This window comes from Rhodotorula graminis (genome assembly GCF_001329695.1).
Source record: "Rhodotorula graminis WP1 unplaced genomic scaffold RHOBAscaffold_10, whole genome shotgun sequence".
Lineage (NCBI taxonomy): Eukaryota > Fungi > Basidiomycota > Microbotryomycetes > Sporidiobolales > Sporidiobolaceae > Rhodotorula > Rhodotorula graminis.
The window spans coordinates 907,263-929,441 of record NW_017264937.1 but is presented as its reverse complement, the minus strand read 5'-3'; the positions used below and the strand labels follow the sequence as shown (position 1 = coordinate 929,441).

Here is a 22,179-nt window from a genome sequence, read left to right as displayed (position 1 = left end):
GCGAGCCGAGCCGCTTTCCTCGAGCGAGCGACCGTCTCTCCCTCTTTCTCGTCTGTGCGTTTCTCCTTTCTCAGACGGCGCTCCCGCAGAAAACGAGAGAGACAGAGAAAAAAAAAAAGATGTAGTGCAGCGTCCGCTCTACGGCTTCGAGCGCAGTCCCCTCCTCATCCTCGATTCTCGTTCGCCGGCTCCACGTCCCTCTGCACCTCGCCCGTGCTCCTCTTCCGCCGCCCCAGCCCCCTTCGCCCTCCCTGCTAGCCTCACGGCGCCGAGAATCGACCGCTGCCACACGCGCTGCGCCGTGCGCGCTCGCGCGAGGAGGAGAAGAACATGGAGAAGGTCGAAGCCGCAAGCGGCGGGCGCTCGGCGCAAAGAGAGCGTCGAGGAGGCGAGAGAGGGAGCTCGTCGGGTCGTCGAGACAGGACGGCAATGTAGAGGGCGTGCAGGGCAGGGCCGAGTCGACGAAAGGCGGGTTTGCGACGACGACGACGAGGAAGGATCGCGTGGCCGAGCGTGCGAGCCGAGAGAAGAAGCCGGGTCGTCGCAGTCGGGTCTGCAGTCGGTGGATGGAGCCGCGCAGGGCCTTGTGAGCGTGTCGCGAGTCATCGCGCCGCCCGAGTCCGGCAAGTAGACGGAGGGAGAAGGAGAAGGGGTGCGGACGCGCCTGCACTGGGATTTCGAGCGCGACAAAGCACGCGATAGGGCCTCTGAAGCTGTTCTAGAGGTCTGCAGGGCAGACTGTCGCGCTCGAGGCTGCCGTCGCCGCGCACGACGAGCTAACGACGGACGGACGATGAGGGCGACAGCGTCCCGAAGGCGTAGCGCGGGCGCGTGCAGACCGAGGTGCAGGCCCTGAGCAGGACTTGGAGCAAGTCTAGCCAGTGCTCGAGTGCAGCAGGGCATGAGAGCGAGCTGGAGAGCGGGAGGGAGGCGACCCCCACCTCGTCCTCGTCTCTCTCGTCCTGGCGCCCACCATGCTCAGCGCGCGAGATCAAGAGTGCCTCGCAGTGAGCTCAATATCTCTCGCACACCCAGCGCAGCAGTGCTGACCCGCTTGTCGCACCCATGCAGGTCCTTCGCGCGGTCCCTCCCCTCCTCTCGCCCGACCTCCCGTCGCTCCCTCCCTCTGCACTCGCCGCCGAGGCTGGCACGCTCAAGCGCAAGCGCGAGCCGAGCGGCGACTCGGCAACCCCGGCCGTCGGCCTCGGGCTCGAAGGAGCCGCACCTGTCGAGCAGCCCCCTCCCGCCGCGGCCAGCAAGTGCGTCCCTCCCTTCTCGAGTCACGGCGAGGCGCGCTACTGACTCTTGCGTGATCCACAGACGACCACGACCCGCTGCGCCTCCTCCACCGCCTCCTCCTGCACCTTCATCTCGCGGTCCTCCTGCACCACCTCCCCCTCCGCCGTCCGACCTGCGCGACTCGCCCGCGCTCGCCGCCGCCAAGCTCCCCGTCGTCAAGGGCTCGCCGGTCCTCGGCTCGTCGTCGATCTCGCGAGTCGACCGCGAGGCAGAGTGGAGGAAGGACTGGCCCAAGGACCGGTTGCGGAAACTCGCCGCGCAGTCCGTCCCTTCTTGTCCCTGCGACCCCTCCCGCGCACGCACTGACTCGCCTATAACCTGCAGGTGCCGCGACCACGGTCGCAAGCTCAAGCACGCCGGCGACGCCATCGGCCGTGCCTCGTCGCCCGGGCGCAAGGACGTCCTGCGCGCCCTCGCCCACCACGTCGACTCGATCCTGCTCTACGTCTTCAGCTTCTGGTGCGACGATGCGGCGAGTCGGGCGTGCAACGTCCAGCAGTGGGGCAGCATGTTTGGCCTGATCGCGTTCGTGCGCAAGATGGCCGAGCGCGAGAACGTCGCCGTCGTCGTGGGCATGTGGTGCGTCCCCTCTCGCCCAACGCCTTCCTCCCCCTCTTTCTACTCCTACTAACGCTCGAGTCTACAGCGCTCGGATGGAGGCGATCGCCGTCTACACGACGTCGATGCACGAGCAGAAGGCGCTCAACTTTACCGGGACGCAGCTCACCAAGGCCCACTCGTCGTCGACCGCCGCCCCGAGCGCGCGCCCTCCTCCACCTCCTCCCCCTCCACCTGGTCGACCACCTCCACCTCCCGGCCCGCCACCGCCGCCACCGCCGCCGACTGCTCCTCCCGCCGACGCACCTGCCGCCTCTCCCTCGTCCGGCGCGACCGAGTCGCCCGCCGCCGTTCCCTCGCCCGCACCCGCATCGGCCGCCCTCGCCAGCACTTCCTCGTCGTCCTCGTCAACGCCCACGTCCACCAAGGCGTACGACGACTTCCTGCGGTCGTTCCTGCGCGCGTCGCCCGACCTGTTCCGGCACCAGCGCCTGTACGACGACTCGTGCGCGCTCCTGTCGCCGGCCGTCCTCTCGACGTCGTTCCCGCGCACGTGGGCGCTGTGCACGCGCCCCGAGGAGCAGACGAGCCTGACGAGCTTTGTCGTCCCGGCGCGGCCGTGGCGGTTCGCGTGGCCGGCCGAGCTGGGGAGGGGCACGCTAGGGCACCAGGTGGCGTGGGCGAGGGCCATCTTGGAGGAGTGGAGCGAGAATGAGGGGCTTGGGTACGTGCCCGATGACGTTGGAGCCGGCGTGTGAAATGCAGCTGCTCGTCGACCGGCGTCCGCGGACTTTTGGGAGAGCAGCGCCTCGCCTCGAGAGCAGCTCGGGCCAGAGGTCGACGGCCGCTCTCGCCCTCACCTCACCTCGCCTGCTGCGAACGACTAGCTGCCATGCGTCAGAAACGTACCAAGGGCGCCCGCAAGGTCATGCAGCTCTACCAGAGCGCGTTCGGGTTCCGGTGCGTCCCTCGTCCGCCTTCATCTCCCTCGACGGCGAGCGGGCTTCCCACGCCCGTGTGCGTCTCTGCGTGCCTCGAGCGCACAGCTGACGTGCCTCTGCGCCCACAGTGAGCCGTACCAGCTCCTCAGTGCGTCCCCTCTTCTCCCCTCTCTCGGCCTCCTCCTCGCCGCCTTCGAGCGAGCTGACCTGGTCGCTACCTCCCCGCGCAGTGGATGCCGCATTTGTCCAGTCGAGCGTCAAGCAGAAGTTTGAGCTCATGTCGAGGCTGCACGACGTCCTTCAAGGTGTCGTCAAGCCCAGTGCGTCCTCTTTCCCTCCCCCTCCTTCTCTGCGGATTTCTCTGACCTCTCTCGCATTGCCCTCCTCGCGCACAGTGATCACCCAGTGCTGCATGCAGGCGCTGTACAACCTGGGCGAGGAGGCGCAGGACGTCGTCGACGTCGCCAAGGGCTTTGAGCGCCGCATGTGCAACCACCTCAAGGCCCGGCCCGAGGACGAGTGCTTGACCGCCATGGCCGGTGCGTCCTCCTCTCCCTCTCCACCTCGACGGCACGAGCTCACGCGTGCTCCCCTACACAGGCTCGGACAATCACAACCGCTACGTCTTTGCGACCCAGTCGCTCGCGCTCCGACAAGCCCTGCGCAAGGTGCCCGGCTCGCCCATCATCTACATCGCCCGGAGCGTGCTCCTCCTCGAGGCGCCGTCGGACCAGACGCTCGCCAAGAAGCACCAGGTGCGTCACCGCCTTCTTGTCGTCGGCGAGCGAGGCGAGGAGCTGCCTTCTCGCCTTGTCCGCCTTGTCCCAGGGCAGCGGCTCATTCACTGATCCACCTTTCCTCCCACGCGCACAGATGGAGACGGCCAAGCTGCACGTCTCGGCGCAAGAGCTCGCCGTCATCACGGGCAAGCCCATCACCTCCTCCGCACCCGAACCCTCGACCTCGACCTCGACCGCCACTGCCGCCGCCGACGCGCCCGCGCCCGACGCCGCGCCGAAAAAGCCGCGCAAGCCCAAGGGCCCGAAAGGCCCGAACCCGCTCAGCGTGCGCAGCAAGAAGAAGGGCGCTGCGCCTGGCGGCGGCGAGGCCGGCGGGCGGCCGCCGAAGAAGCGCGGCCGGGACGGCGAGGAGCACGACGGGGTCGATCGCGAGGCCGAGCGGGAGGGCAAGAGGAAGCGGGATGAGGAGAGCAAGGTGGCGAGCATGCCGACGAGAGGGGACGGCGAGGCGAGGAAGAAGCGCAAGCGGAGGAAGAAGGGCACGGCGGGAGGTGGCGCAGGTGGCGGCGAAGCAGGCGAGGGTGGTGGCGACGATGGAGGTGGGAGCGGCGACGAGTAGCTTCGTCGTGCAACTTTGCGAAAGCTTCCTCGCGCTCTCGAGCCGGACCGAGAGAGAGAGTGGAGCAAGTGCTTCTCGTCGTTACAGCGCGACGCTCGTCTAGCAAAGCTGCGGCCGCGTCTGCCCTCGCTCGTCTACGCTCCTCCGTCTACCAGCCTGCCGGCCGCGGGCACTTCTCGCCGCCGTCGCCCCTGAACACGGTCCGGAGCGAGTGCGGGCTCTTGGCCGGGCTCTTGCTCAGCGCTGCCGCCGCCGAGGGCGACGTCGGCGAGAGCGCGACGGCGCTGCCGTTGCTGTTCGAGTGCCCGTTGGTGAGCGGGATGGCGACAGGTGCGGCCGTGGGCGCGCCGAGCGGGCTCTGACCCGGACTCGGGAGCGCGCCGGGCGCCTCGACCGGGATCTCCTTGCCGTCGTGCGCCTCGTCGCCACCGCCAACCTCCTTGACGTGGCGCCCAAGCTCGGTCAAGATCTCGCGCCCGCCGCCCTCGACGAGCTCGCGCGCGACGTCGGCGCCGAGCTGCTCTGCGTCGTCGCGCGAGTGGACGCGGCGCGACAGGGTGCACATGACGGCGTGCGTGCCGCTGAGCGACGTGATGGTGCCCGTGAGGGTGAGCGTCGCGTGGTGCGTGAGCTCGTCGTCGGCGGCGGCGCCGGGGCAGTGCGGCGTGCGACCCGGGCGGTGCGTGCACGCGTGCAGCGGCGGGATCACCATGTCCTCGGCGCGCTGCGGCTGCGCGGCGCCGATGGGCGACACGGGCGACAAGGGCGAGCCGCCGGCGAGGTGTGGCGCGCCGGCGGACGGCGGCGAGAGGGGCTTGGCGCCGGGGAGCATGCGGCCCGTGACGGGGCACACGTGCGCCGGGTTGACGGCCGGGTGCCCGTCGGGAATGCCCGTCGTGTCGTCCGGCTCGGCGATGCGGTACGACGCGGCGGCCTGGGCCGTGGCGGACGAGGGCGGTGGGAGCGCGAACGCGGCGCTGCGGGGCGACATGGACAGCGGCGGGGCGTCGATGACCATCTCGGGGCTGACCGGGTTGGGCGGCGCGGCCGGGTCGCGCGTGACGCTCAGGCCGTGCGTGTCGGGCTTGAACTTGCCGCCGCTCGTCGTGCTCGTCGGCGACATGGACAGGACGGCGTCGTCGGGCGGCGGCGTGTCGCCCTCGCCGCCGCGGACAAAGACCTCGGTGAGGGTCGTCTCGCACCCGACGGGGACCGAGCACCCGCCCTCGAGGACGTGGAGCATCATGCGCTCGGCGCGCGTCGTCCAGCTCGTCTTCCAGCACTCGAGGCTGCCGATGATGTCGGACGAGCGCGCGTCGCCCTCGCGCACCTCGATCCCGATCGCGCCCTGCCCGACGGCGTGGTACAGCGAGGGGGACGTGACGGGCGCCGTGATGCGATGGCCGAGGTTGAGGCGGATGAGGCCGGCCGAGGCGAGGATGAGGGCCGTGTACGACGATGCCGGGTCGTCGAGCTTCTTGAGGCGAGTGCCGAGGTTGCCGCGCTGTCATGGTCGCTGCCGGGGTCAGAGACGGGGTACGAGAGAAGGAGGGAGAGAGGGAGAGAGAGGACGCACGACGTCGGCGAAGCGCAGGCCCGGGAACTTGCGGCGCAGCTGAGCGACGCGGCGCACCGAGCTCGTGCCGATGATGCTGCCCTCGGGCATCTCGGCGAGCGACGTGTACGGGAGACCCTCCTTGACGACGAGGGCGTCGCTCGGGTCTTCGCGCTCGAGGACGGCGCCGAGCTCACACCCGGGCGGGAATTCGGTCGGGACGTCCTTGAGCGAGTGCACGATGGCATCGACCTGGTGGTTCAGGAGGGCGACCTCGAGCTCCTTGGTCCACAGGGCTGCGGACGGGCGGGCGGGCACGAGTGAGCAGGAGGTCCGGGCGGACACGAGGGAGGAGGAGGGAGGGAAGGTCAACTCACCCTTGCCGCCGAACGTGTACAGCGGCTGCGTCTGCACGTTGTCACCAAGCGTCGTCTGTGCGCGTCGCCGGCTGCCCAGTCAGTTCGCGTCCGTGATCTGGCGTCCACGAGGTAGACGTGGGAGTGAGCGGGACGCACCATGCCAAAGATGCGGATCTCGCACCCAGGCCACCGCTGCTCGAGCTCGCGGCGGACAATCTCGGTCTGGACCTGTGCGCATGTGCGTAGAAGAGAGTCAGTGCGCCGCGACGTCGACTACACCACGGCGCTTGAGCGACCTTGGTCGCTCGCCGACGCCGCGGAAACGAGTGAGCGCGCGGACGCACCATGGCGAGTTTCGAGTTGCGGGTGCCGAGGGTAAAGACCTCGCCGGCGTACGGGTGTCCGGCCTCGTCCGGGGTGCGGCTCGGGCGACTCTGCGCGAGGAGGCTCATCGGGCACGCCGGGGGCGGCACGGTCGGGAACGACTGGGACGACGTGGTCGGGATCGGTGGGTGGTCTGGCGGGAGGGACGAGATCATGCTGGGCGCGGGTGGTTGTCGAAGTCGAGGCGGTCAGGCGGATGTTGGCGAGCGGCGGCGGCGTCGACGAGATGCCGGAAATCGAGCTGCGCTAGAGGGGCGGCGATGGGGGTGGCAGTCGAGGTGGACGTGCGCGTGCTGTCGTGAGCCGGCAGAGAGCAAGCTGTCGAGCAAGCGAGGCGGAGCGAGCTAGACTGTCAGAATCCGCAACTGTCCGCGTTCGGCGAGACTGAAGCGATCTCAAGCGCGGCTCACGCGCGCGCCACAGCCAATCGTGCCGTTTTCAACTGTCCACCGCGGTCACGCCGCCGAGTCGGGCACAGCGCTTTCTACGAGCCTCAGTCTCTCGCGAGGGTCACTTGTTCCGGCGAGAGTAAAGCAGGCGCAGCTGGAGGCGGGCCCCTCGACTCGGCTCGCGTGGTCAAGCTCGCTCTCGCTGGCCTCTGCTGCTCGCACGGGACGCGCCCTCCGGTGCGCGTTGCTCAAGCGGCATCGACACACGCGCCATCGACGCTCGCAAGAGAGAGAGAAACACGACGAGTCCATTGCGACGTCCGACACCCGGTCCAGCGAGCGCGCACGCAGGCTAGTGGTCCCACGGGTGCTTCATGCCCTGCGAGATGCGTAGCAGGGGAGGTAGGGGGCAATGGTCGCGGTCAGCCGTGCTCGAGCCGAGCCGAGGTCGAGCCAGGAGGGGAGCGCGACAACGAGGGAGGGGGGAACGCACGAGGAGGACGGCGCCGTCTTGCCGTGCGCGGTAGAAGATGAAGAACCACATGCTGGCGCCGAGCATCTTTGCGCCGAGGCGGTACCCGAGGCCTGGCGAGTGCGAGACGGGTCAGCGATGAGAGCGGAGGAGGACGGAGGGCGAGGGGGAGAGGAGGGGAGCTGGGCTCACCGGGGAGGTGAGGGTGGAAGCCTCCTGCGGGGCGTGCGTGTGCTGCGCCGGCCATCTTGTTGCGTCGAGGTGTGGGAGGACGAGAGCGACGAGGCGCCGAGCGATGAAGCCCTCTTGCCCTCGACCACCTCGTCCTCGGGCCCAGCCGAGCGAGACGCGCACCGCCAGCACCTCAAGCAGTGCCCTACAGCCGCCATGCGCTCCCTCACCGTCCTCGCCGCGACCTTTGCGCCCCTCTCCTCCTCCTCGACCTCGTCGACCGCAAGCTCGACCTCGACCGCACCGCCCGCCGTCCTCGCTGCTACCGCTGTCGACCCGGCCTCCGATATCACCTACGCCGTCGCCGTCGCCCGCCCCGATGGCCCCGACGGCGAGGCTCTCGTCGAGGTGCACCGCCTCGCAGACCGCTCCCAGGTGCGCTCCCTCCTCCTCCTTCTCTCGACCGTCTCGCTCGAGCCTGCCACTGACCCACTCGAATCGACTCGTCCTCACACAGCCCGCAACCCTCCTCACCTCGTTCTCGTCGCCGCCAAGCCCACCCACGCGCGCGCTCGACCCGGCGCACCCGTTCGTCGTCTCGTTCAAGTACCTCGCAGACGACGACGCGCTCGCGCTCGTGCTCGCCAACGGCGAAGTCGAGCAGGTCTTCCTCGACGGCGGGGCGGGACCAGTGAGGGTGAGCTCGTCGGTTTTCTGCCGGCTCGAGGCCTGAGCCTGCCTCGGCAACTCGCACTGACGCTGCCTCCCTTGCCTCCCTCGCCCTGCCTTTGTCCCCCTCGTGTAGCGCGAGAACGTCGGCACGTTCGACTCGGGCATCGCAGCCGCCGAGTGGAGCCCGGACGAGGAGCTCGTCGCCATCGTCACCGGTACGCCTTTTCTCTCTCTACTTCAGCGCCTCCTTCCCCTCCATTGTGAGCAGCCTCGAGACCTCGCACTGACCTCCTTGCATTCCTCGACCTTCCTGCCCTACCACCTATCCACCCGCCCGCCCGACAACCACAGGCGACTTCCAGCTCCTCCTCCTCACGCGCACCTTCGACCCCCTCTCCGAGGCGCCCCTCCACACCGCCTCATTCGGCGCCGACGCCCCCGTCTCGGTCGGCTGGGGCACCCGCACGACCCAGTTCCACGGCTCGATGGGCAAGACGGCCGCCGCCGCCGCCGCGCAAGCCGACCCGCTCGCCGTCCCCTGGCTCCGCTCGCACGCCGACGACGGCCGCGTCCGCATCCGGTGGCGCGGCGACGGCGCGTGGCTCGCCGTCTCGAGCGTCGAGTCGACGCCCGCCGACCACGGCGGCGGCGACGGCGCAGGTGCGCGCGACTTGCGGCGGATCCGCATCGTGAGCCGCGTCGGCGAGCTGAGTTCGACGAGCGAGCCCGTGCCCGGGCTCGAGGGCGCCCTCGCGTGGATGCCGAGCGGCGAGTTGATCGCGGCGACGCAGCGGCGCGTCGTCGACGAGGCGACCGGGCGCGAGGACGTGCGCGTCGTCCTCTTTGAGCGCAACGGGCTGCGCCGCGGCGAGTTTGACGTGCGCGAGGGAGAGGGCGCGAGGAGGGCGAGAGTGCGCGAGCTCGAGTGGAGCGCCGGGAGTGACGTGCTCGGCGTGTGGGTCGAGCGCGAGGACGAGCAGGGCATCGTCGAGCATGTCGGTGCGTCCTCCTTTCTCTGTTCCCCTCCCTCTCTCGCCTCTGCGGCCCTCTTTCGATCCTACCTGTATCTCGCGACCAGGCTTCGCGCTCGAGCCCAAGCCCGACCAGGTCACTGACGTCGAACCTCTCCCGGATGCCCCCCTTCCCTCGACCTCGCCGCGCCGCCCGTCCAGTCCAGCTATGGCACCGCTCCAACTACCACTGGTACCTCAAGCTGTCGCTCTCGCCCTTCCTTTCCTCGACCTCGTCCGCCGCAACCGCCGCACCGCACCTCTCGCTCGAGTCGCGCGGGTTCGCGTGGCACCCCGAGAAGGCGCACTCGCTCGCGCTCGTGACGCCGAGGGGCGCGCATGCGTACGAGCTTTCGTGGGACACGTACAGGAGCGAGCGGGCGGCGCCGATGGACGACGGGACGGTCGCCGTCGTCGATGGAGGTGTGTCTGCATCTCGCTTGCCCTCGTCACTTCGGCCGCGCGGCCCATCCTCTGCGTCGCTGATTCGTCCGCGTAGTAGGGCATGCAGGCACTGACTCGCTCCTCTCCACAGCCGACATCAAGTTGACGCCGTTCCGGCTGCAGAACGTGCCGCCGCCGATGTGCGCCATGACGCTCGGCTCGCCCACGGCGTCGACGTCGCGCCCGCCGGCGCACATCGCCTTCGCCCCTTCCCTTCCCACCACGACCGCCTCGTCCTCATCCCTCCCTCCCTCGTCGGTCACCGCCTCGACCTCGATCACCTTCCCTCCTCTCCTTTTCGCCACCCTCTATCCCTCGACGCCCACTCGCCCCGCACGCGTCGAGCTCTACGCCTGGGCGCTTCCGCTCTCGGGCTCGGCGCAGGCCAACGCGCGCGCCGGCCTCCCCGAGCCGCAGCTGCGCTGGTCCGTCGACTTGCCGGCCGAGGTGCGCGGCGTGCGGCAGTGCGCTGTGCGCGCTCTCGGCGGCGATGCGGCTGAGGTGGATAAGGAGGAGGCGGTCGTCGCTGTGCTGGGCGAGGACGGCGAGGGCGAGGTGGTCGTTGTCGTTGGCGAGGGGGGCGTGCGCGGCGTCAAGCGCGTGCAGGAGGGCGCGAGGAGGCTCGTCGCCGCGGCGGCCAAGTCGCACGAGGCGAGCGGGGACGAGGGAGCAGAGGAGAGTGAGGGTGAGGGGGAGCAAGAGGACGAGGGCGCGTTCGTGCTCGAGACGAAGGATGGCGAGATCCTCGAGGGTGCGCCCGACTTTCCCTGCCCTGAGCCCGGCCGGGTCGGCGACACTGACTCTCGACGCACACAGTGTCAGCGAGCGGCACCGATGTCGACTTTGCCGTTCCCTCGTCGACCCTGTCGCCGTTGCCCGAGTTCTGCCCGCACATCTCGCACCTCTTCCTCCCTCCTTCTTCCCCTAGTTCGACCTTCCGCATCCCGTCCCTCGTCGGCCTTGCACCCTCGGGCCGGCTGTACGCCTCGTCCCGCCTCATCGCGTCCGACGCATCCTCGTTCGCCCTCACCGACACGTTCCTCATCTACACGACCTTTTCGCACGAGGCCAAGTTCGTCCCGCTCGCCCAGCTCTCGGCGACCGAGCACAGCGAGTCGTTCGCGCGTCGCGCTCTCGACGGCGGCGGAAGCGCGAGTGCAGCCGCCCCGGGCGCGGCCGGCGTCGTCCAGCGCGCGGTCGAGCGAGGGTCCCGCATCGTCGCCGTCGTGCCGAGCGCCACATCGCTCGTCCTGCAGATGCCGAGGGGCAACCTCGAGACGATCTGCCCGAGGCCGCTCGTGCTCAGGGTCGTCAGGGCGCTTCTTGATCAGTGCGTCCGCCTCTCGCTCGATCTGCAGCACGCGCCACAGGGCCAGGCTCGTCCTGGGTCCGAGCGGCGCGTTCGTGTGACCCGTCCAGGAGCTCACACAGACCTTACCATCTACAGGCACCGCTACCGCGCCGCCTTCCTCCTGTGCCGGCGCCACCGCATCGACCTCAACCTGCTCCACGACCACGACCCGGCCGCATTCGTCACCAACCTGCACGACTTTGTGTCGCAGGTCCGCGACGTCGACTTCCTCAACCTGTTCCTCACCGGCCTCAAGGACGAGGACGTCACGGCGACCATGTACCGCCCGCTCGTTGCCCGCTCGAGTGCGAGGTGCGCTCAACTTCTCTTCCTCTTTCCGCCTCTCCTACCTCGTCCTCCCTCCTGCCTCGACCGTCTCTCCCACCGCGTCGTCCCGGACTGACGCTCGACGGCCCGTGCGCAGCCCTGTCGACGCGAGCAACAAGGTCAACCGGATCTGCGACCTCGTTCGTCACGACCTGCAGGAGCGCGGCGACATGTTCCACTGGGCCAACACGATCCTCACGGCGCACGTGCGCAAGCGTCCGCCTGCGTACGAGGACGCGCTCAACGTGCTTGTCGGCCTCAAGGGTACGTCGGCCTGCTTCTCCGGCCCCTCTCCTCCCTCGAGACAAGCACCTGACGTCGCCACGGTCGATCAACGTACAGCCCAAGACCCGGAGCGCGCAGAAGACGCCGTCAAGTACATCATCTTCCTGAGCGACGCCAACAAGCTGTTCGATCTCGCGCTCGGCATGTACGACTTCCCGCTCGTCCTCATGGTGGCTCAGCAGTCGCAAAAGGTGAGGTCTCATCTCCCTGAATCGGCCTCCTCTTCATCTACGAGGGCCGTCATTGACTCATCCGCCCTCTCGCCGTGTAGGACCCGCGCGAGTACCTCCCCTTCCTCCGAGCCTTGCGCGCTCTCCCGCCTTCCTTGCAGCGCCACCGGATCGACGACCACCTGGGGCGACACGCCTCGGCCCTGCGCAACCTCGCTCAAGCCGGCGACGAGCACTTTGACGACGCCGTACGGTATGCCGCCAAGCACGCGCTGTGGGAGGTCGCGCACGAGGTGTACGAGGCCGAGCCGAGCAAGCACGAGGTGCGTTGTGCACGAGAGCCTCTGAATCGGATCACCGACCCGTCACAGGCGTACCAGTACTCAGATTGCGCCTCTTGCGCCTCGCAGACCATCCTGTGCGCGCACGCCGAGGACCTGTTCGACAAATCCAACTACCCCGAGGCCGCTCTCCGTCCGTCCTCTCCCTCTTTCTCGTCTTCTCTCGCGCACAGAACCCTGACGAGATCTCGTCCTTGACCCAGTGTTCCAGCTCGGCAACGAGCCCGAAAAGGCGCTCCTCGCCTATCAACGCGCCAACTTGTGGCGCGAGCTCTTCACGCTCGCGCGCTCCTCGGGCATCGTCGACGACGACGCCGTCAAGGAGCTCGCGGCAGATGTTTCAGGTGCGTCGGCGTCGTTCACCACTTTCAGGTTGTTGGGCAGTGCATGATGGGCGGGTCGACCTGACCTCGTTCCTGGCCCCGCTGCAGAAAGCCTCTCGGGCAAGAGGCGCCATGCCGAGGCGGCGCAGGTCCTCCTCGAGTACGGCGAGGACGTCGATGGTGCCGTCTACTACCTCTGCGAGGGGTCGCTGCACAGCGAGGCAGTCCGCACTGTGCGTCTGCCCTTCCTCCTCCAGCCGCCCGTCCGTCCTCTGACAGTGAGCCTTCCTTCCCGACAGGCAACCCTGCACGACCGCCTCGACCTCGTCGCCTCGCGCGTCAAGTCGAGTACGCTCGAGCTGCAGCAGCGCCTGCTCGACGACTTTTCCGAGATGGACGAGCAGCTCGACAAGCAGATCTCGCGACTGGGCGAGCTCAAGACCAAATACGAGGAGAACCCCTGTGCGTCTCTCCTCCCTGCTCCATCTTCTCAAGGACGGTATCTTGACGACGTCGTTCGCGCAGACTACTACTTCTGCATCGACGACCCGGCGGCGGCTCTCGAGAATGTCGAGCTCGCGCCCGACGGCATGTCCGACGCCGGAACCGCCTTCACTCGCTACACCGTCAACCCGACGACACTCGCGAGCAGTACTCGGAGGAGCTCGTGCGTCGCCTCGTCCCCCTTCATCTCCTCCCGCGCAGGACGTCCCCTGACCGACAGCCTCGTCGGCCTTTTCCGCACGCAGGAAGACGGCGAGCTCGCGTCGCCGTGCGGCGCTCAAGCGTGTGGCGGGCAAGAAGGGCACCGTCTACGAAGAGATGTACCTGCTCAACTCGATGAAGAAGGCGGCCGAGGTCAAGCTCGCCGAGCTTCAGAGTGCGTCCCGACTTTCCTCCTTTTTCTCTCTCTCACGTCGCCGCAGCTAGACACTTCCTGACCCATGGCATCCTCTGCAGCCGAGACGGCGACCCTCCTCCCCGTCCTCCTCACCCTTCGCTCCCCGCCTCACCGCTCCGCCGCCCTCGAGCTGCACTCGTCCCTCGCCTCGCTCGAGTCGACCCTCGCCCGCGCCATCTCGACCGTGTGGGACCCGCTCGAGTCGACCTGGGCCGCCGAGGGCGCCGAGGAGCAGCGCGTGCGCGATTCGGGCGACCCGGTGCGGCTCGCCGAGTGGGAGCAGAGGCCGAGGGCGGTCGAGGGCGAGCACGAGACCAAGAGGGTCGCGCGGCCAAAGATGGCGAGGGAGAAGTGGAGGCTGGGCATGCTCGAGAGGAGCGCGTGAGGGCGCAGTAGATTGATGCGTGCTCGTGCAAGGACGACGTACAACAGCTTCCACGAGAGCTCAGAGTCGAGGAGGTCCGAGGCCCGGGTGCTCGCAGCTCTCGTCCCAGATCGCCGCTTTATCCAGTATTCTCCCTCGTGAATGCTTCGCATGCGTAGCCGAGTCGAAAGCAGCGAGCCAAGCGACAGCGCAACTCGACCTCGTCGCGGCCGAGCACCGCCTCCTCCCCTCTTCCCCCGACAACCTCGCGCCTGGCCCACACCGCGCCAAAGCACGATGCAGACGCTCGCCGAGCTCCCGCCACTGCCTCACTACGCCTCGCTCAAGCCCACGCCGCGCTCGACGCCCGCCATCGCCGCCCTCGAGGCGACCATCGGCTCGCTGTACCGCGTCACGGTCGCCCACACCTCGCGCCAGTTCCTCGGCACGTTCGTGTGCATCGACCCGCAGGGCAACCTCGTCCTCGACGCGGCGCTCGAGCTCGAGCTCGACAGCGAGGGGAGGGTCGTCAGCGACCCGCGCGGGCGAGATGTCGGGCTTGTCCTCATTCAGCGCAGGTGGTGGACCAAGGTCGAGCGGCTCAAGTCGGACGAGGAGCTGAGGGATGAGCTCGTGCGGGCGCAGCAGGCCGAGGCGCAGGGCTGTGCGCCGTCGTGAGCGGGTGATCACGCGACTGGGCTCGGAAGCAGGTGCGCTACCTTCTCTCTCTATGGGCGCGCTCGCTGTGGCAGAGCAATCGTCTGACACTGTATGTACTGCAGGACACGATAAACGCCGACGCGGCACCAAGGCCTGCCGACACCCGCTCGACGACGCGCCGACCACAACCGCCCCACCGCCTGAACCGCCGCGCCGTCGCCCAAACCGGCAGTACGACCTCTCCTGCGCCAGCTCGCCTTTCTCGTCGAGCTCGCCGACGAGACGGCAGGCGTCATCGCTTTCGAAGCGCGGCGCTCGTCGACGGCCGAGGAGGGTGCGGGAGCGAAGACTGGCTCTCAAGTACGGTGCGAGACGGCACGCCGGTCGCTCGACGAGCAGAGCGGGCACGATGGCACGAGATACGTTGTCGGGGCGGAACTGGTCGTGCGAGGAGTGCAAGGGAGACCGTGCGCCGTCGAGTCGGGTCGAGCGAGGCGAGCGAGTCGACACCGGCCTCTCTTTGTCAGCTTTCCTCTTCTCGTCGGCCTCGCGAGCAGTTCAGTGCGCGCTCGTCTGCATCGTGCGCATATGTTCTGGTCGACGAGGGCGCGGGCGCAGCGCCGCGGAGGACGAGGCGGGACCGCGTGGGCGAGGGACATCGCGACGAGGCTCGACCGAGCGCGTCCTCTGTCTTCCCCTCTCTCCCTCCTCCCACACCGCACTCCTTCGTTCCTCCACCTGTACTCTCGCCCACACGCCCACGCCTTGCGCACGCTCGCCATGAGCGACCGCCCCGTCGCGCCCGCCGTCCCCGACGTCTTCTCCTCGCCCTCGCCTCCTCGCTCGCCTCCTCCCTCAACCACCACGCCCTCATCCGCCAACGAGCCACCTTTGCTCGTTCCCGTCACGCTCGACTGGGTCGACGCGAGCGCATCAAGCGTCGGTGACGACCAGGCGCTGCAGCCGCCCGACGACCAGGACGACTCGGTTCGCTCGGGTGCGTCTCCCTCCCCTCAGCCTCCTCTCCTCGCCGCATGCACTGACTCTTGGTCGCCTATTCGGCACGACAGGGAGCCCGCAGGACCCGGGCCAGCAGCGCGACGTCTTCCCCGAGTTCCGCCCTCGCCCGTCCACCCCGTCGGCCTCGCCTTTGGTCCCGCAGCACGTCGGTCGTCCCTCGGTCGCACCGAGCTCCGCCTACGGCAACCCGTTCCGCACACCTGTCAAGCCCGGCGCGAGCGAGCGCTCCAACCTGTCGCCCGAGTCGCCCAGCTTCAACCCGGTCGTCGGCTCGTCCTCGTCCGGCACGACCCCGACCCGCCTCGAGCCGCCGTTCAAGCCCGTCTTCCGCTTTGACCAGCTCGCCAAGTCGTCGTCGGACCCCGCGACGCCGTTGCGCTTCTCGGCGTTCGAGCACGGCTCGCCGTGGACGCCTGACCGCGTCAAGCCGATGGCGGCCCCGTCGCCGTGGACGTGGCCGCCTCGCAACCCCAAGCCCGACGAGGACCTCAAGCTACACTACCGCGAGCCCGTCGTCCTGTCGATCGACCGCCCGTCGAGTCGCCAAGTCGACGAGGGCACGCCGACCAAGGTCGGCCGCTTCGCCTCTTCCTCGTCTTCCCTCCTCGTCGACTCGCCCTCGCCGCGCCAGTTCGATTCGACCGCTGCTCCTGTCGCGACGCGCTACGTCCTCGTCGAGGGCCTGAGGCGCGACCTGAGCGAGACGGACCTGCGCGACATGCTCCTGGTGCGTCTCGCCTCCTCTTCCTCGTCGATGCGAGGCCTTGTGCTCGACGCGCACGCCCTGACACTGTCTACCTCTCTCCTCGCAGTCCCGTTGCGCCGGCCTGAGTGCCCGTGGCTGCTACAGCGCCCGCCTGCGCGTCCACGGCGAGGCCGTCCTCTTCTTCCACGACGTGCGCCACGCCGTCGCCGCGGCACGCCTCGTCCAGTTCGACCAGTCGGGCCAACTCGCGCTCAAGGCGAGGTGCATCACGCGCAAGGCCTTCGAGCAGGTGCGTCCCCTTTCTCTTTCTCCCGACTCTCGACCTTCCCAAGTGCCGTCGACTGACGCCTTGCGTCTGTCCCGCAGCTCGTCGGCCACGGCCAGGCGGCGGCGGTCCTCTCTCACTCGGAAGGTGTCCTCGCCCTGACGCTCAACGGCACCCCGACCTCGTCGCCGGCGCTCGCGCCCGTCTCGCTCCTCGCCCAGTTCGGCGAGGTCCGTGCGCTCAAGGTCGTCGAGGAGCGCTTCCACGTCGTCGAGTACTGGGACGATCGGGCAGCAGAGCGCGCGCACGACGTCCTCGACGGGCGCGAGCAGGGTGGAGCGAGGTTCGAGTGCAGCTTCGAGCCCGACGTCGCCGTGCGTCCTCGCCCTCCTCTCGAAGAAACTTTCGTCGCGCCCGGCCTGACTCGCCTCTTCCCTCGCAGAGCACCGACCCGCCCTCGTGGACGACGACCGCGACTGCGACGACCTCGAAGAACGTTGCTGCGCCGCTCGACCCGTTCTTCCCGCCGACGCCGGTCGCGACGCCCAGGTCGACCACGAGCTTCGACCTCGCCTACCTGTCGCCGCCGGCGCCCTCGTCGAGCTTCAGCTTCAGCTCGGCCGCCTTCGCCGAGCCGTTCACGCCCTCGTCAGCGCCGGGCTCGTCGCTGTCGCGCTGGACGACGTCGCGCCCGCCCGTCGAGCCCGCCGGCTTCCTCCACCTCGGCCCATCCTCGCCGCCGCCGCCGCCTCTGTACCACCAGCAGCACTCTTCCTTCACCTCGTCGGTCCACCCTCTTCCCTCGTCCACCTCGGCGCCCTCGACCGCCATCGCCGTCGGCCCTCGCGTCGCCGCGACGCGCCCCGCCTGGCCCGTCAAGCACCGGTCGCACGTCGGGCAGGAGTACGGCATCGTGCGCGACGACCGCATCCCGGCGAGCAACGTCCTCAACTTTGAGCGCATCGAGCGAGGTGCGTCGGACTGTCCGCCTGCGTGTCAGCTCTGCCGGGCGTCCCCCTCGGCAACGCGCTGACTGGTCGTGTGCGTTGAAGTGGATGCAGGCCTCGACGTGCGCACGACGGTCATGATCAAGGTGCGCCCTCGCGTCCGCCCTCTCGTTGCGCTCGACCCCGAGCCGTCCTGACGCCTCGAGTGTCCGCGGCGGCCTCCGCGCACGCAGAACATCCCGAACAAGCTCAAGGACTACGAGGTCATGTCGTTCATCGAGGAGGTGCGTCGCCCTCTCTCACTGTGCTCGTCTTCCGCAGACCTCGACTGACCGAGCTTCCCTGTCTCGCAGGTCGTCGGTCGCTCGTTCGACTTCTTCTACTTGCGCACCGACTACTCGAATGTGCGTTGATGACTCTCTCTCGGTTCGCCCTTCTCGATGTTCTCGAGGAGTCGAAGCTCACCGCGTTCGTCGCACGCAGGACTGCAACGTCGGCTGTGCGTCGTCGTGCCTCCCTCGCCCTCTCTTTCGGCCCTCGACTGACCTTCCTCGTCTTCTTCCCCTCGTGCGCCCACAGACGGCTTCTGCAACTTCACGTCGACGTCGGCCCTGCTCGCGTTCGCCAAGGCCCGTCTCGGCACGCGCTGGAACCTGTGCGCGTCCGACAAGCTGTGCGTCCTCAGCTACGCCAACATCCAGGTGCGTCGGCGGGCACGTTCTCTCCCTATCTGTCTCAGCCCCCTCGCGAGTTGCCAGACCGACCGGGTGGGGCGTTCTCACCGCCTGACGCAGGGCAAGGCATCGCTCATCAACCACTTCCGCAACTCGTCCGTCCTCGACCAGGCCGAGAGCCGGCGCCCCAAGCTCTTCGTCACGAGCGGGCCTCGCGCCGGTGAGCCCGAGCCCTTCCCAGGTGCGTCCACGCCCTCTCCTGATGTCAGATGTCGCCTCTCTCCGAGGGTCACGCCTGACTGCCAGGATGGGATCGAGCTCGCAGTTTGCGACGACCCGGTGCGCAAGGCGCGCTCGGCGCTCAACGCCTCGAGCGTCGGGCTCTTCCCGGCGCAGCGGCCCGTCTTCAAGCTCGCGCAGGCGTTCCAGGGCGCCAGCCTCGACGAGCCGTCGTCGTCGGCGTCGGCGTCTTGAGCGACGCGTCCCTGTCTTCCTTCCCCATCTCTCTCCTTCCTCCCGTCCTCCCACCTTAGCCAGTCGTCGTCTGTCCTTCCTCTCCCACCCTTGTACCCCTCCCCTCGCGCTTGTACCCTCGTCTGCTCCCTGCCTGTCTCGCCCTGTCTCTCGCCTCGCCTCGCCTCGTCTCGCTTGATCCTTCCCTCCCTCTTCGACCTCTTCCCTCGCTCTCTTTCCCTCTTCTCTCTATCCACACTCTCTTTCACTCCCGTCACTGTTTCGGACCCGTCGCTTGATCGTCTGTAGCTCCCCCTCTCCTCTCCCTCGTAGTCTGCCCCCTGTCGTCGGAAATCGCAGGCCCGCTTTGACCTCCTTTCTCGCGGCGTCTCTCGCGAGCGGCTCGCTCGAGATCTCGAGGCGCATCGACCTCGGCGTCTCTGTCTGTCTCTCGCAGTCTGTCAGCCTCGCGAGCTCTCGCGGAGAAGAGGCCGACGAGAGAAGGGAAGCCGCGAGTTGCACTTGGCGAAGGTGGGAGAAGAGAAGGAGGGCGAGGAAAGGGGAAGCTACAAAGCGCGCCCGTGCCCCGTCGAGGGGCGGCCGAACGGGCGCGAGCGCACGCAAAGGTGACGAGGAAAGAGAAGAGAGAGAGAGAGAGACACAGGGAGAAAGAGAGAGAGAGAGAAAGAGAGAGAGAAAGAGAGAGAGGGACGGGCAGAGAGGGAGGGACGCGAGGCAAAGCGAGGACGGGGAACGTGCGGGGAGGGGAGGGCGCGCTAGGCTGAGGGAGGGGAGGGAGACGATGGTCGAGAGGGAGAAAGGGAGAGAGGGTGAGAGGAAAGAGGGCGAGGTGGGCCTACCACGGCATGTCGGGCGGGATCTCGCTGTGCAGCGCGTTCTCGAGTCCTCGGAGCTGGACGCCGGCCTGTGTGTGTGTCGCCGCAACAGCTGTGCGTCAGTACGACGGGAGCTCTCTCTCGACGAAAGCGACGACGTCCGAACGAAAGTCGAGCGAAACGGGGGGCCGAGGCGCACCTTGCGCGGCACGTCAGCCGTAACGCGGTTGTTGCCGTGGAGGAACACGATCCGGAGCTTCTTGCATCGTCCGAGGAGCGCCTGGACGACAAAGTTGTCGGTCGCGCGCACAAAGCTGAGGTCGACGACCTCGAGGTCGGGCGCGAGGCGCGCAAGGTCGTCCGAGAGGATCGGGGCGTCGAGCTCGTCGCACGAGTGGAGCGACAGGTTGCGCAGGGTGCGGCCCGAGTGGGCGAGGAGGGCGCGCAGGGCGAGGGGCGAGAGCGAGCCGAGGCGGTGCAGGTTGAGGGTGTGCAGGCCGGGCGAGGACCATGGCGTCGCCTCGACGAGAGCGGCGCCCGGCGTCTTATCGCTGTCGACGCCCGTGGCGCTCTCGGCGCCCTCGACCTCGCGCTCGCGCTCGCCATCGGTCGCCGCCTCGCCGTCTGCGGCACCGGCGCCCGCACCCTCACCGGCCTCGCCGCCCTTGTCCTCGCCCGTCGGCGGCGCCGGCGTCGCGCCAAACAGGACCTCGACGCCCTCGGTGTGCACCTCGACGCAGTCGGCGAGGCTGAGCTTCTTGAGCTGGCCGCAGTACGGCTTGACGCCGTCGACGAGCACCTTTTCGGTCAAGAGCTCGTTGCCGTCGAGCGTGAGGCTGACGAGCCCTGTGCCGACGTGCGACAGGAGCGCGACGACGTCGTCGTCCTCGAGGACGTGGCCCTGGGGCGTCCCGAGGCGCGCGAGGTCGAGCGACGCGAGGTGGCCCCCCGGCGCCGCCGCCGAGAGCGGGTGCAGCGCCGCGAGCGACGCGCTCGTGAGGCGCCCGAGCTCGGCGAGCTGGAGCGTGACGAGCGACGGGCTGTGCGCGATGAGGGCCGCGAGCGACGCGTCGTCGAAGCCTGCGGACGGGCGAGGGGCGTCGTCAGTCAGGCATCGCAGGAGAGAGAGAGGGAGAGAGAGGGGACGCACGCGACGACATGCGCAGCTCGAACGTCTCGAGCTCGGGGCGGTCCGTGCCGCACTGCGACAGGAACTCGACCCACTTGTTGGCCGTGACGAGGTACGGGGCTGCGCGGTCCGAGAGGGACGTCATCGGGTCAGTCGCCGGAACGGGGACGGGATCCGAAAGGCACTGCGAGCGCGACGACGCACCGTACAGCGAGAGGTGGCGCAGCTCCTTGAAGCCGTTGCGCCACGCGTCGATGACGTCGTCGTCGAGGCGGCCGCACAAGTTGAGGGCGAGGCGCTCGAGGTGCGGGCAGAAGACCGAGATCTGGGCGAGGTCCTGGTCCTTGACGACTGTGCGCGAGTGGGCGACCATCACGGATCAGCTCGCGTTCCTCGCCGTGACGAGGACGAGGACGACGAGGCGATTCATGGAAGGACAGCTCGGGACGCACGGGTGCAGTCGTACAGGCGCAGCTCGCGGTGGCCGACCTCGAGGAACAGCTTGAGGTTGTCGCCCGTCAGGGCGCGGTTCTTGCACAGGACCTTTGCGACGCGGTCGAGGTTCTTGAGGCCGATGTCGCCGAGCGCCTCGATGTCGGTCGCGTACTGGCCGACGACCTGAGGTGGGAGGGCGAGAGCGAGTCAGTCGACGTTCGAGCGCGCGCGCAGGTCGAAGCGAGGAGAGAGAGAGGAAGGGAGAGGAGAGGCTGGGGGACGCACGGCGAGGCACGTCTGCTGGAGGGTCGGGACGGGCGTGTACAGCGTCTCGAGCTCTGCGCGCTGCGCCTTCTTCTTGGGCGGCTTCTTTGCGGCGGCGGCCGCTTTCGACGCCGACGGGAACGACGCGCGGTCCTCGATCGACTCGGTCGTGCACGGGGCACACAGGACGCCCGCGCCGTGAGGGTTGCTCGCCGTGTACTGCGGGCGGGCGCGCGTTCGCTCGTCAGGACCCCTCTCGTCGGCGCACGCAGGAAGGAGAGAGTGGACGGGGGGGTGGGGGCGCACCTTGGAGACGGTGAACTTTTTGCCGCACTCTGCGCAGACGGCGATGCTGCCCGGCAGGCGGTTCTCGTACCGGCCCTTCTTGGGCGCCGAGTGGGGGACGCCGGCGAGGTTAAAGTCGTCGCCATCGACGTCGGGCTTCTTCTTCTTGTGCTTCTTGGCGGTGGCCGAGGCTGTGTCCTTGCCCTTGCGCTTCTTGGTCGACGACGAGGCGGTCGAGGGCCCGGCCTCGGCGTTGGCGTCGGTCGAGGGTGGGACCGAGGCGGTGACGGACGACGAGGACGAGGCGGCACCGTCTGGAGCGGCGGCAGTGAGGCGGACCGAGGTCGAGATCGAGGCGTCGTCGGTGTCGTCGTCGTCGTCGCTGTTGGCGGCGGTGGTCGAGGCGGTGGTGGTGGTGGTGGTGGTGGCGTCGGTGGAAGGGGTGGGTGCGGGACGGCGGTTCGAGTAGTTGAGGCGGGCGTTGTTGCCCGTGATGCCTTGCTCCTGTGTGGGGTGCCGGGGGGGGGCAGGGTCAGGCTCGCGTGCGTGCGTGCGTGTGCGGGCAAGGGAGAGGGAGGGAGCGAGTGCGCACGCGGAGGAACGAGGTGAGGGCCGAGCGCGGGCCGGTGACGGGAGCAGACGAGCCACCCTGGGCGGTGTCGTGCGTGTTGCGCCTGCGCGGGGGCATCTTGTGCGGGTAGGTAGGCTGAGGGAGAGGAGGGACGAGATGAGTTGACATCGCTCTCGTCCTCGTGCCACTCACTCGCTCTCCATCGACCAGGCTCAAGGAGACCATGGCCTTCCTGTGGGGTGCCAGTGCCCAGCAGCAA

At 68.7% G+C, this 22,179-nt stretch overlaps 8 protein-coding genes across 8 annotated transcripts; 5 read left to right on the top strand and 3 right to left on the bottom strand.

Moving 5' to 3' along the window:
- Nucleotides 1-974: 974 nt before the first annotated feature.
- RHOBADRAFT_54971 (uncharacterized protein) lies at nt 975-2,636 on the top strand (the record flags this gene model as incomplete). Its single annotated transcript, XM_018417589.1, has 5 exons — nt 975-1,007; nt 1,072-1,259; nt 1,321-1,560; nt 1,624-1,878; nt 1,946-2,636. 5 exons carry the CDS (start codon nt 975-977, stop codon nt 2,613-2,615), a joined length of 1,386 nt encoding a protein of 461 aa, XP_018269838.1. The 3' UTR covers nt 2,616-2,636.
- Nucleotides 2,637-2,719: 83 nt separating this feature from the next.
- Nucleotides 2,720-3,938, top strand: RHOBADRAFT_28948 (uncharacterized protein; the record flags this gene model as incomplete). The annotated part of the gene is made up of 6 exons (XM_018412844.1): nt 2,720-2,817; nt 2,927-2,946; nt 3,029-3,118; nt 3,194-3,337; nt 3,399-3,553; nt 3,672-3,938. Coding segments are annotated over exons 1-6 (744 nt in total), but the record flags the coding sequence as incomplete, so codon positions are not given.
- Nucleotides 3,939-4,212: 274 nt separating this feature from the next.
- Nucleotides 4,213-6,610, bottom strand: RHOBADRAFT_54969 (uncharacterized protein; the record flags this gene model as incomplete). The annotated part of the gene is made up of 5 exons (XM_018417588.1): nt 4,213-5,661; nt 5,734-6,008; nt 6,090-6,144; nt 6,228-6,299; nt 6,416-6,610. 5 exons carry the CDS (start codon nt 6,608-6,610, stop codon nt 4,306-4,308), a joined length of 1,953 nt encoding a protein of 650 aa, XP_018269836.1. The 3' UTR covers nt 4,213-4,305.
- Nucleotides 6,611-7,132: 522 nt separating this feature from the next.
- Nucleotides 7,133-7,578, bottom strand: RHOBADRAFT_65399 (uncharacterized protein). Its single transcript, XM_018418698.1, has 3 exons — nt 7,509-7,578; nt 7,338-7,429; nt 7,133-7,223 (listed from the first exon to the last, which is right to left on the bottom strand). The coding sequence occupies exons 1-3, from the start codon at nt 7,561-7,563 to the stop codon at nt 7,197-7,199; spliced, it is 174 nt and encodes a 57-aa protein (XP_018269835.1). The 5' UTR covers nt 7,564-7,578; the 3' UTR covers nt 7,133-7,196.
- Nucleotides 7,579-7,703: 125 nt separating this feature from the next.
- RHOBADRAFT_54967 (uncharacterized protein) lies at nt 7,704-13,745 on the top strand (the record flags this gene model as incomplete). The annotated part of the gene is made up of 18 exons (XM_018417587.1): nt 7,704-7,922; nt 8,005-8,184; nt 8,293-8,374; nt 8,511-9,158; nt 9,332-9,592; nt 9,705-10,364; nt 10,430-10,943; nt 11,061-11,276; nt 11,389-11,555; nt 11,634-11,767; nt 11,848-12,069; nt 12,157-12,220; nt 12,291-12,431; nt 12,519-12,643; nt 12,710-12,872; nt 12,936-13,077; nt 13,160-13,290; nt 13,371-13,745. The coding sequence occupies 18 exons, from the start codon at nt 7,704-7,706 to the stop codon at nt 13,694-13,696; spliced, it is 4,395 nt and encodes a 1,464-aa protein (XP_018269834.1). The 3' UTR covers nt 13,697-13,745.
- A 227-nt stretch (nt 13,746-13,972) lies between these two features.
- Nucleotides 13,973-14,812, top strand: RHOBADRAFT_54966 (uncharacterized protein; the record flags this gene model as incomplete). Its single annotated transcript, XM_018417586.1, has 2 exons — nt 13,973-14,385; nt 14,458-14,812. Coding segments are annotated over exons 1-2 (438 nt in total), but the record flags the coding sequence as incomplete, so codon positions are not given.
- A 2,577-nt stretch (nt 14,813-17,389) lies between these two features.
- RHOBADRAFT_16565 (uncharacterized protein) lies at nt 17,390-18,421 on the top strand (the record flags this gene model as incomplete). The annotated part of the gene is made up of 6 exons (XM_018412323.1): nt 17,390-17,419; nt 17,507-17,557; nt 17,627-17,677; nt 17,757-17,772; nt 17,853-17,974; nt 18,068-18,421. Coding segments are annotated over 6 exons (624 nt in total), but the record flags the coding sequence as incomplete, so codon positions are not given.
- An 805-nt stretch (nt 18,422-19,226) lies between these two features.
- Nucleotides 19,227-22,037, bottom strand: RHOBADRAFT_54964 (uncharacterized protein; the record flags this gene model as incomplete). Its single annotated transcript, XM_018417585.1, has 8 exons — nt 19,227-19,325; nt 19,436-20,316; nt 20,387-20,485; nt 20,570-20,716; nt 20,818-20,983; nt 21,086-21,283; nt 21,371-21,853; nt 21,942-22,037. The coding sequence occupies 8 exons, from the start codon at nt 22,035-22,037 to the stop codon at nt 19,257-19,259; spliced, it is 2,139 nt and encodes a 712-aa protein (XP_018269831.1). The 3' UTR covers nt 19,227-19,256.
- Between the last annotated feature and the right edge of the window lie 142 nt (nt 22,038-22,179).

Coding starts and splice junctions, on each gene's coding strand:
- RHOBADRAFT_65399 (XM_018418698.1), bottom strand. CDS start 7,563: ATGGCCGGCGCAGCACACGCACGCCCCGCAGGAGGCTTCCACCCTCAC. Junction 7,430..7,508: donor CTTCCACCCTCACCTCCCCG/GTGAGCCCAGCT, acceptor CGCACTCGCCAG/GCCTCGGGTACCGCCTCGGC. Junction 7,224..7,337: donor AAGACGGCGCCGTCCTCCTC/GTGCGTTCCCCC, acceptor CGCATCTCGCAG/GGCATGAAGCACCCGTGGGA.